Source organism: Aulostomus chinensis, chromosome 2, assembly GCF_037954235.1.
Source record: "Aulostomus chinensis isolate RoL2024-O1b breed Wild chromosome 2, RoL_Achi_v1.0, whole genome shotgun sequence".
NCBI classification, from domain to species: Eukaryota; Metazoa; Chordata; class Actinopteri; order Syngnathiformes; family Aulostomidae; genus Aulostomus; species Aulostomus chinensis.
In genome coordinates, this window is record NC_141321.1 from 14,971,509 (window position 1) to 14,983,690 (window position 12,182).

Genomic DNA, 12,182 nt, shown 5'->3' on the forward strand with positions numbered 1-12,182 from the left:
AGTCCATGGTGGCTTGTTTCTGCTGTGCAGTACAGATACCCTGTCTGAGTTTCCTTTTGGATTTAAATTGTTTTATAGCAAAGCAATGTACAGAATAAAAACTCTTGGCACAAGTGGTGAACATGTTCTTTAGCTTCAGCTGCACGGAGGAGATGGAAGGTGCTTTCTACACTGGAGTTTGGGTTAGTTCTTATCCACTCCTCTGCTAATGCCTCCAGGCCAGACATCAAATTTTCACCAGCTTGTGAATTGCGCGTACACTCTGCATCTTTTCTCCTGCACAAAACCACAAAGAACAGTGTTCCAATCTAATGTTCTAAGTGATAGAATGTGTAGTGAGTTGCCTACAGTAATGCAACAGAACCTCACGAGAACACTATAATTGGCCTTTTTTACAGTATGGTTGTGTGTTTTGCTTGTCCCGCTGTCAGAAGAACTTAAGAAATGCTACTTTAAAATCCTTTTTTAAATGTGTCCGACTATCCCTTAACCTTCCATACAGTTAATTAATAATTAATTATTACAGGTAATTGTGAGATGTGAGTGTAAGTGACCAGTGCGCCATTACAGGGCCATCTGACAGGCGGAACACGTTTTCAAGGCTGTTGGTGTAGCTGCTGAAGATTTTCTTTTGCAGGCTCTTACCCATGACCTCAGTTCTGCTCCAAGTTTTTTTTCAGAACTGACCATGAAATGTGACGAATAGAGGATGACTAAGAGTGGTGCCACTTGTGTCCCAGCAGTGGAAGAAGAAAATTGTTCCTTTAAAGAAAAGAAAAAAAAATACCAACATGAAATAATACTAACTTAAGTAAAAGTAGAGAAGTATTTGATTTGGAGTTTTCCTGAAGTATGATGTTTGGGTATTCCAGTGCTCAGGAGCTCTTAACCCTCTTTGACCTCTGAAGCTGGTGTTAAGGTGGTGTGTTTCACATAGGCCGTTCTTTTTTTCCCCTCTTGAAAGAACTTTGAAATGTTTTCCAAGATTATTTTTTTCTTCAAAGTAGCTACTAATACTCAATGTCGTGGGGTAAAAGTACATGTCCTTAGAAATGTAGGCTAGTGGAGGAGTGAAAGCAGAATGTTACCTTGAATGCAAATAGTCCTTAAGACAGACAGACAGACAGATTGATAGACAGATTGATAGACAGACAGACAGACAGATAGATAGATAGACAGATAGATAGATAGATAGATAGATAGATAGATTGATAATTTATTGATCCCAGAGGGAAATTCAGCAGTTGTAACTTAATGCAGATACCTCAGCGTTGTACTGAAGGACAGTCTTCATGCTTGTCTGCTTAGGCAGGACATACAGCAGCAGGAGGAAGCCTTCAGTGTACTTAAGAGCCACTGCCATCATCTCCATATCCCTGTGAAGGATCTTGATGGTGGTTGTGAGTTTGAGGACTTGACCCCCTCCCTGAAGAGCCAGTTGAAGATCTTGCGGTGCCTTGATGTGACTAGATTAGTCACTGTGGCCCTGCTCTGTGGATTTCCAGCCTAATGTCCTGAGTAACTTCTTTTGGTTGAGACTTATTTCCCTCCAGGGCTTTTATCTGCGGCTTCACACAAAATGTGACAGGGGCATCTCATAGACTCGTACCTGGCTCACAATCTGGCTCGCTGTGTTTTTGCGCACTGCAAACACCAGGCGGACACAGCAGCTGTTCCTTCATTACAAATGGCATTCACAAGGCGTGGCACTGTCATAACAATGTCCGTCTCACTGGCTGCATGATGCCATCCCCCAGGCTTCTGCGGTGAGTCCAGGCTCATCCTTTTCTATCAGTGAAATATTTCAAATTCCTCTCTCACTCTCGCAGTTTTAAGTGTGCTAAACGATAGATGATTCGCTTTTAAGCACATGCCAAGTGGTGCACCTCTAATCACATCAGCACAGATTTGTGGGCTGCATGAGGGACCATTACAATGCGTAATCACCATCTCACCCTTCTGCAGGGACGAAGCCGCTGTTACATTACTCAGTCTCTTTTGTCCACAAAGGGCTGGCATGGCATTAACCATGGCACACGTCCCAGCCTGATCACGCTTCGTATGATGGGGTTTGAATACTTGTGTATGTTGTCTGCTTATGGGTTTAGTGTAGCAGTGGGCATTGACTGTAACAGCTAAACCTTTTTTTTTTTTTAATTTTTTCATTTTTTTTGGAGGGGTTTTGGGAGAAGAGCACAGACAGTTGTTATATACTGCAGAAGAGAACCTGATTAGAGCCCTGATTCAAAGGTGCCAAAGAAAGTTCTCACGATTGTGCATGCACTCATGAGACAAACCCAGCAGCAACAGCTCTAACAGGGCTATGCCTTCCTCTGATAATCTCAGGTTACAATGTGTAACTGCCATGTTTTTGTTGTTGTTGTTATTTTCTTAGTTCATGAGGGAACAGTGAAGGACTGTCCTCTCTCCACAGATACTGTACATGCACTACACTGATAGTTGTCGTTGTCGATAGTTAGCAAGTAAAAAAAAACTCAGGCAGAAATATGCTAAAAGTTAACTTCATCAAGGCCAACAAACAATACTAAAAGTTTGATGTGAGCTTGACTAACCATCGCCACAACCACCGCGCACTAAGTGGCCGCTCCCTACTACCTGTTCCAGAACAGTTTGAAGATTCTTCTCAAACTTTTGAATGCAGTTGAGAAGTAAAATGTCATATTTACCAACATATTTACTTATTACCATTCCAGAACCTTGAAAAATTAAGCAAAGCATTTGAGAACATACAGAAGCCTTGCTGTGAAGGCATTGTAAAAAGAGGTCTGTTTAGGAGCCACCATTTGTGAATATTGATTACCAGTCTGTATAGAGGAAACAGTAAATTGGCTTTTAAATGGGTTAGAATGATATTTAATGATTCTTAAAACAGCTGCTGAATTTTTAATCACACTTTGAAACATTTCACCAACTTTGATAGAATATTCCACTTATTGTGGGTGTGAAGTTTGGCCTTGGAGTGGTGAAAGTGGGGTTTAGATGGAAATACTGAGTGAGGAGAACATTGAGGGTAAAGAGAAGAAAGCAGCAAGGGAAATATGTGTTGCATTACTTAAGTATTTTGCTGTAGTTGACCCTCTTCCCCTAAAAATTTAAATCGGATATTTTTTTCATTAGAACGTTGGGACTGTGAATGAGACTCTCCAATGGAAATTAAATGATTAATAAGCCTTAAAAGAGGAATCATTGCTTTCAAAATCTTGGTGCACACTGCAGGTGTCAAAGGCATTTTATTTATTTTGCATCTTCAGCAGTAGTTGTGGCTAAAATGCAATTAAGATTTAAGAGTGTAAAAACGATGAAATGGAGAAATTTCAAAGCTTTTGAAATCATAAATAAAGATCTGTTGCATTCCTGCAACTTGCTGCACGGTGCAAATTCTACACAGGTCTGGCCACAAATTAGAAATTAGCATAAGCATAGCCAAGAAAACTCCAGATTGCTGCTGCTGATGCTTTGACAATACAGAATGTGTAATGAATGATAAATAATTTACATCCCGTATATGTGTTAAATCTCCTGAGATATTTAAAATAACAGCAAAAACACAGAATATAGATCTACGCAGAGTAAAAATTGCACATATCGCCCAGTTTACCAGTCAAATGACATTTTTTGGAGCTTTGCCCTGCACACACTTATAGCAGCGAATATGAAGGTCAGAAAGGGAGTACCTTTGCTTGAATACCTGACTATTTAAATGACTTAGTGAATGAATGATTAAGTCCAAGCCAAAAAATATTTTTACGCAACAATTATGTACAGGACATTAATTTTTCGGATAGTTTTTTTTTTTAAACTCACCTTCATGCTGTTCTTTCCCTCCCGACGTGCTCATCTCAATCTCTCTGACCACCCCTCACAACCGCTCTCTCTAGCTTTGTCTTCTTATTCTATTTCGACTACCTCCCGCCCTTCATCTCCTCTCATGAGACGCTGCTGCCTGGCCTCAAAGGGAGCACTAGAAAGGATCCATCAGCCAGACTAGTTTTCTCCAGAGAATGCATGCAGCATGTTGCTCTGTTCTGCTCTGTTCACTATCATATCTATCCAACCCCAGATAGCCTTTACTGTAGATCACAGGGTCTGTTTTCAAATTTGCTGCAAAGCTGCATTTGTATGCCTTGTTGGACACCAACAGACATACATTTCCCTAAGCTATTTGCAATGTATTTGCCCATGGTGCAACACAGATCTTTGAGAATACGGGCTGTGTTTATAATACTGTATATCATTACACGCCCAGGTGTACACATCGATGGATTGCTGGTATGTGTACAGTATGTTTTGTAGTAGGGGATGAAAGGGTCACAAATACAACCTACAACAGATTTAAAGCTTAGAGGCCTTGTGGGTTTTTGAGCAGCAGCTGGAGAAAGAAGTATGGCACCAAAACAAAGCTTCATTCATCCCCAAATAACAACATCTGGGCATGCTTAACAGCATGGAAAAATAAACAAGCTCATGGACACTGGATCCCCACACTCAGTCACTCTCACTCCTCTTCCACCCATTCCCCTTGCCATTCTGAATGCTGTAGGTTGTTGGTGTGGGACTGGCACATCAGCACTGATAGTGTGCATCCAATTAATTAGCCAAACACTATCTCATTAGTAATAGCTGGCAGACAAAAACAAGAATACTCTCTTAAACAACCTTCTCTCCTCCTCTGTAACCTCTGTGATTCGTTGATGCTGAGTAGGAGGACTAAAAAGAGAGGCTTGTGAACGCTACTCGGTCAAAATGTCCATCGTTAAACAACTATTGCTCATGGCTCACATTTATTCAACAGCTTCTGCAGGAATTATTCAGAACAGCCCCCAGCACATCCTAACGACTCTCTATCAGGAGGCAATCTAATGGCTTCTTTGCCTTGAAGTTATCTGTCTTTGTGGACATCTGCAACATTTGCACAGTGCTGTAAGCAAAAGTCAGCACCATCTGACACAGTTCTGAATCCCCTGCATTCCTCAACACCTGTGCCTCTATGTTATTTAAAGCACTCAAGGGCTCTGCACCAAACACCAGCCACTGGCTATTTACTTGTGTGTGCCTGTGTGTGTTTCTGTGTTCTTTTGTGCATGTATGCATGGAGGAACCTGACGTCTTAGAGCTCTGTAACCATGAGACACAAGTTATGGACAGAAAAAGTACCACTAAACACTGTTGAAAACACTTTCCTAAGAAGACAAGCTCTTGCATTGTTTGGTAGATTGCTATCAATACAACAAGTAATGATATACAAAGTTCAGCATCTCCGGCAGTAAGAATAATACCTCCATTCAAAATAGTAAAACATGTCATGGTCATTCGGGCAACATGTGATGATTCAAACAGGTTAACTGTACATATCTGACCAGGAGACAATCAGACGGTGCTGCTGCTAATAAAACTCAATGTTCTTTCAGGGGTATAGATAAGGATTTGTCTAGGCCTGCTATATGTATTGATTGCAGGGACATGAAACTGTGGATAACTTGAGGTCAGGCCTCGAGAGAATTGAGTCAATGACACTTTTCAGAGAATAAATGACAGAGAGGACAATGGAGGGTTAGTAAGGTTACCCATTCCCTAAGAAGCAGGTGTTACATGCCAATAAATAAATAGATGTGAAGCAAATATTCCGCTATAGTATGTCTCAGTCAAATCTTTGAAAAACAAACAAACAAACAAAAAACAGTTATGTTTTAACTACTTAACTGATGTGGAATTGCAAAGTAAAGATTTAGGTCATGACTTTATGAGCCGACTTCATTTATTTTCTTTTTTAATTTTCTCACCTTTTTTCTAATCCTCACCTTCACTCACTGGTCAGCAGGTCTTATTTCCCAGCCCAGTCCCACTGCAGCTGGCATCATAGTCAAGACATAGTATGTATTGATTCATGCATTTGGACTCAAATTTTGCATTTTATTTTGTGATACTCAACATAATGTTTATAAGAGAATGAATGTCAATTGCATTGAATTGCTTGCGCTGGAGAAAGTCTGTATCAGAGTGGAGTTTTGGGTGCTGGTTGGATCCAACAAACACCAGAATTTGCAGCGAGGGACAAATGTTTAAGTCCACACTCCTTTTTCCCAACTTTACTCAAAGCCTAAACAGACCTTACAGATGCATTCTGAAACATTATTTTCAACAGAGGATTTTATTTCATGAAAGAATATCAGACACCATTGCATCATGCGGTTGAACCTGGGATTTCATAAATCCACCACAGTTTAGTACAAAAAAAAATAGTGCAGGCCGGGAAGTTACATCCAACTGATGCATTGGTTTGAAAGTTGTACTGAACAAATAAAAAATGGGAAATTTAATCAGCTGTTTAAATTTAGTGTCTGTTACACTAACTGAAGTGAAACTGGACTGTATTTCTACCATTTTATAGCCGCTGCAGCTCACCGCCTGGGACATAAATATTCTTGGTCAGGAATCCCATACATGTCCTGATGATAATGGTGCGTATGTATATAGATCTTTTTATTTCTCCTCTTCTTTACCTCAAGTGGTCTCTCAATCAGCTTTTGTCTGTGCCTTGTCTCAAACAGCAGGTATGCTGAGATTAGCAGAGAAAATGGCTGATTCAAATTATCCTCTGCTGCCCACTGGGGCCACTGATTGTACCAATCTACATGCAAATGGTCATGTTTATTATACCGAGGGAATAGCAAAGCAGGGCTGTTGGTCCATCATTTGCTCTACTTTAGTTTCAAAAAATAAAAAGGAGAAATTTCAGTCACCCCATTCTGCTTTAATCAAAGCAATACCTCATAGGGATATATTTTGATGTATGAATTAATTCTCTTTTTATTTTGTTCATTTAAATTGGGTTTCATCCATCGTATGATTAAAATGACGCAAGTAATGATATCAAGGACATGTTACTTATGATTCATTCTAATTTATTCTGCCTTTTCAAAAAAATAAAAGCAAAAGCCAAAAAATGGCCAGTACCTCTGCTCTACACAGCACACCGTGTGCGTACAGGCCTCTCTCTTCCTTCCATCTCTCTTCCTTAATAGCTCCCCAGATGTCCACTTACTTGTCTTCAATCTCATTTGAGGAATTCATCTCACTATCTCACGGGTACCATGTATTATTGCTCTCTATGGTTGCTCATGCAATTATGATAATGTGTGTCTTCAACTTCTCACATGCCTTTATGCTAGCCTGTTATTGTAATGGACTTCACATTCATCTAGAAAGGTGGCTGAGTACCTGTTAGGGCCTGGGTGATGTGATCACACGTGGACGGGAGTGAGCACACCCAGGACGCCTTCAGATCTGATAACTGAGGGTGTGTTCAGACCTGGCATCAACATGCTTGCTGAGTGAGTCTGTGAGTAATGAAGGAACTCAGGAGGAAAGTTTCAGTGTCCCTCCTGGCCAGGATAACTAGTTCAGCATAATTTCAGTCAGCGCCATAAGACCACACAATTCTGCAATATGATAGGTGGGACATGTTTAGGCTACATATGATATGATAACATTATTTGGTGGATAAAGCAAACACTTTCCACTTTTTTATAACCATAATATCTAGTATTTATTTATTTATAGGCATTCAAATTGTGCATATTTTTTCATGATTTTAGTCTATGGAGATTAAATGGCATTAAAAGATGAACGTGTGGATGTGACCCAGGAAATGTCCTTTTAGATTGTCTTATCCAAAGAGATCTGCCGACAGGAAATATTTGCAAATGTTTTTTTTTTTTTTTTCTTATTTCCATAAGAGGCTGTAAAGCATTAGAGGGACATGATTTGTCAGCTCATGACAATATATTTATTATGAATGTGTTGTTCTATTTTTTGTCTTTATGTTATGTATGTAAGGTGCAAGCATGCATTCTCTCTCCCTGTCTTATTTGATTCGGCTTCATCAAGATCATTTGTTAAGGTCTAAACTTTTTCCACCAATATGAATAAACATCAAATTGCAAATGATTTGAAAATATGTACGCAAACCTAATTTAATCTGTAACCATGCAACCAATGTACAGTTTCACAGTCAGAGGCAAATACACAACACAAAGACTAAGCATAAACTAGAATGAGCTACTTCCACTTCTGCGCCACTCTGATAATAACGCCCTGGAAAACACTCTGGAATTGTCTTAATAAGTTTATTCTAAGAAGGATTAAAAAAAACAGGCACAGGCAGGAGTTTGAAAACAGCACAACAAAAATTACAGATCCTACTCAAAAGACAATTAGCTGTTTGTGATGTAAAGAGCCAAAGTAAGACAAATAGTTATCAATTTCTCCATAGGACAAAAAGTAGCTGAAATAAATAGCTTTTATAAAGCTTGGAATGAAGACATGGACAGAATGTGTTGTTTCTCCAAATCTTTAAACAGCACAATACCTATGTATTATATATTTTATATGAAACAAGATTCACCGCAACAGTACCTGAAACACTGACTTGAATGGTTTTTTTCAATATCTCCGAGGTGCTATGAGTTCAATAGAGGAGTTTTCTGAGGGCAATGATGAGTTAGAGGACATAGTCCTCTTGATATGATACATTTTGATGCTTATTGACTTTCAAAAGGTTGTTTTTTGGGGGTTTTTGGGGCATGGCTTAGGCCAGGGGAAGACAGTTTGTGTGTGTCTATACTGTGTGTATATATATATATATATATATATATATATATATATATATATATATATATATATATATATATATATATATATACACATATACATACATACATACATACTGTATATATATAAAGACACATACATACTGTATATATATATAGACACATATACATAGACATATATATATATATATATATATATATATATATATATATATATATATATATATATATATATATATTCACTCCGCGATCACTTCTACTGAGGAGAGGAACATCCATCATTTACATTGGAGAAGTAGTTAGGTTTCGGTTCTGTGTTCCTCAGGCTTCGCTATGTCCTTGCTATTGACATTAGTTTGGTCAGACACAGTAGAGGTTGCTCAAACCTGCAGCAGTTGTACTGACATGTCCTTTATAGGTATGCACTGACACTACTTGCCAAAAATAGAGACAAATATCTCTCAATTTATTTAATAGACTGAAAATCAAGAAAGAGAAGGAGAAAGTTAGAGAAGCACAAATAGAGGTTTAATTCAGCCAAAACCCCCGCAGTGTGGTGCCACCCATACAAGTGTATTGTACAGAATATCTGTGTATTTACAGCAGTGCAATGTAAATTTCCCTCTTGTCCCACATGACACTGCTCTAAGATTACTCATTCATCCTTTCATCTGAAGATCTATAACACCCCCCCACACGCAAACACACACTCAAACGTTCTCCAGCTCCCATAAGCACAGCTCATTCATGTTTAACACACGCTACAGTGCCACTTCATCGCAACACAGCTTTCCCTCTGCATGACCTGCCTCTATATGAGCTTAAGAGTCAAAATGAATTCATCAAGTCAGCTGACGTGCGCAAAAAAAGTTTTTTTCTGTATATGACGAGTTAACTCATCCGTCTCATGCTCCAAGTCAAAGCTAAGGGTCCTATTTGAGCAATCTATAGTGCCAAGTTTGGTGGATGGTCAACCGCCTGACAGTGCAATCTGTGCGTTCAGGGCATAGATTTTGGTATTTGGAGAGCTCATAGTAGGTGCACAAATCATGGCACACTGTACATTAGACATCTGATTTATTCATAGGTGTGTTTCGGGCATGACATCGCTCACGTTTTCACCTTTATTCCCTGTCATTTATGGTGGTGCTTTGTACCACAGTTTCAGTTCAGTTTCTGATTCCAAATATATTGACTTGTTTCCTCCTCTCTCTCGTCTCCTCAGATGGCCCCCTGGGACCGCGTGGCCTAGTGGAAGCTACGGAGATGTGCACACAGGAATGCCTTGTCCTGGGACACTCAGACAACTGCTGGATGCCCCCCTCCTTGGGAACCTACCAGCAGCCCAAGTCACCCGTGTCCAGCTTTGGGTCTCAGAGGGAGTGGGGTCCCAAGGATAAACTTCTCAATGGACATACACTGACCAGAACCTGGAAAAATGAGAGTGGGCGGTCAGAGCATTTTGGTGACAGGAAGCAGTTTGGGAGTGGAGAGGGACACTTCACTAGCAGTGGCATGGCTGATATTCCACTGGTGAGTTTGAAGTCGTGCCAGCCAACCTCCTGCCCAGACAGCCCGAAGGACCAGCAGCTATAAGATGGACTTTGCTGCTGTGCTGTGAGATGTCCTTACATCTGGACACAGCAAACAGAGCGAGCAATTCACCTGAGAGCTCCTCTCCTCTTTTATTGTTTTGTTTTTTCTTTTTTCTTCTGTCATCTCTTACCACTTAAGTTGAAGCTTCTGCAGTGCAATAGCCACATGGACGATGTAGGCAACAAAACGATAGTGCTCATGCTGTGCTCTCTACAATTCAACTTTACTAAGGCTTTCGAGGGACCTTCTTTTTGTGACGCTCCATGGATTTCTTCAGCGTTAACCTTTTTTTGCCCACTTCTTGTGTGATTTGGACCAGCAGCGGAACAACATAGCTATGTAATAATGGTGAAAATGAAAACAAATTCCAAGAAAAAGAAGAAGAAAAAAAAAAACTTATCATGGGATGACCAATATATACAAATATGTGTGGTGTGGTTGTTATTGAGTTGTTCTGGACTATATTAATCGACACAATCAAAGAAAATGGAATTACATTTCAGAAAGTGTTGTTCTTTAAAACACTGTTAGTGGACACTTGTTTATTCTGTCATTGTCTGTGTGTTTGTAAATAAGACTTATTAACCACTATCATGTACCTGTATAACCACAGTGATCAGGACACTTGTCAGCTGTTGTCATCATAATGGCGTGTCATCAGAATTTGGAGAAAGATCTACAACATGGCGTAATGTACAAGAGGAAAGCTCCTTCTTTAAAATCCCTGAGGTTGATTTTAAAGAGAGTTCCATTCATGATATATCCGGTGTTGACCATATTCCATAATAATTTTCCTCAAGTATCGCAAAACCACAGGCAAAACTTTTCTTTTGAAAAAAAAAACAAAACAACATTTTGTATGAGGGATGTCAGCGCTCAATATGTGCATTATAAAAATGAAAAGCTCTGAACGCTCTCCACTATAAACTGATTTTGAAAGTGTTCAGTACAACAAATAGCAATATATTTGTAAATGGCTACATGTTTTATCTAACGTTGATCTTATTACTGTAAAGATTTTATTCAAAATTGTGATTTAAACGAGTACAATCCCGCAGTAGTAGTTGCAATTTATGGACATGTGTATATATATTATTTCCACACAGACTTTTTTTTGTTTTGTTTTGTTTTCCATATGTAAGAAAACACAGGTTAAGATAACACTTTAATCACTGTGCCTTCATGATGTTAAATCAAACACAGAATTGTTGAATATTTTAACCGATGAGAACATGTTGGCAACAATGATTTTCCTACCTTGTGCATTGAATTTAGCGACATAATCACACAGATATTCAAGTACAAAAATCCAGTCAAAGGTCCTGTGGGAAAATAGGCATGTGCAGATAATGGGTCAACCATATACCACCATCTCTCATTCAACTGTCTGAAATGGTTTGTTTTTCTCCACAGCATGGAAGGCAAATTACACAATGGAACAGCATGCTAAAAGATGTAGCTTTTTAAAATTAACTTGATCATTTTTTTTGTGTCATTTTATTTTGATGGAGTAGAATTGATTTGTGCATTAAATATTGGGTTTGTAAAGCACTTTCATATTTATGTCACAATATAAAGAAGTTAAGTGGGATGGAGTATTTTGCTTATTGCAGTATGTATGTCAGTTGTGAGGGTGTTTGGCATCACAGATACTGAAACATTTAATCCTTGTTACTACTCTACAGGTATACAGCTACTGCAATAAATGTTTTAATTATGTGTACGCTTAATTTGTGTGCAGTGATCGCCTCAAGAGTTCTGTGGTGGTTTCCTGTGGATGTTGGTGGTGAGCAGGATGAATCAAAAAAATGTGGATGGATTTTCATGAAATTTGGGGATGATTAACAATTGAGGAACAACCTGTAAGATTTTGGAAATCATCCAGATATGGTCAGACCATCACTTGGTGGAAATATGCACCCACCAAGTGTCCTCTGTACTCTCTAAATATTTTCT

General features: G+C 39.1%; 1 protein-coding gene across 3 annotated transcripts in view; it reads left to right on the top strand.

The window, feature by feature from the left end:
- pcdh9 (protocadherin 9) overlaps positions 1-11,924 on the top strand; it is a 215,288-nt gene extending 203,364 nt beyond the window's left edge. For 2 of the 3 annotated variants that reach the window (XM_086180759.1, XM_086180766.1), the window contains exon 5: positions 9,856-11,924. In XM_086180759.1, coding sequence (XP_086036885.1) covers positions 9,856-10,226 — 371 coding nt within the window. In that variant the 3' untranslated portion in view covers positions 10,227-11,924. Of the gene's footprint in view, positions 1-6,409; positions 6,480-9,855 lie in introns of all 3 variants that reach the window. The other variant, XM_086180774.1, reaches the window with a different exon arrangement.
- The last annotated feature ends 258 nt before the right edge of the window (positions 11,925-12,182 follow it).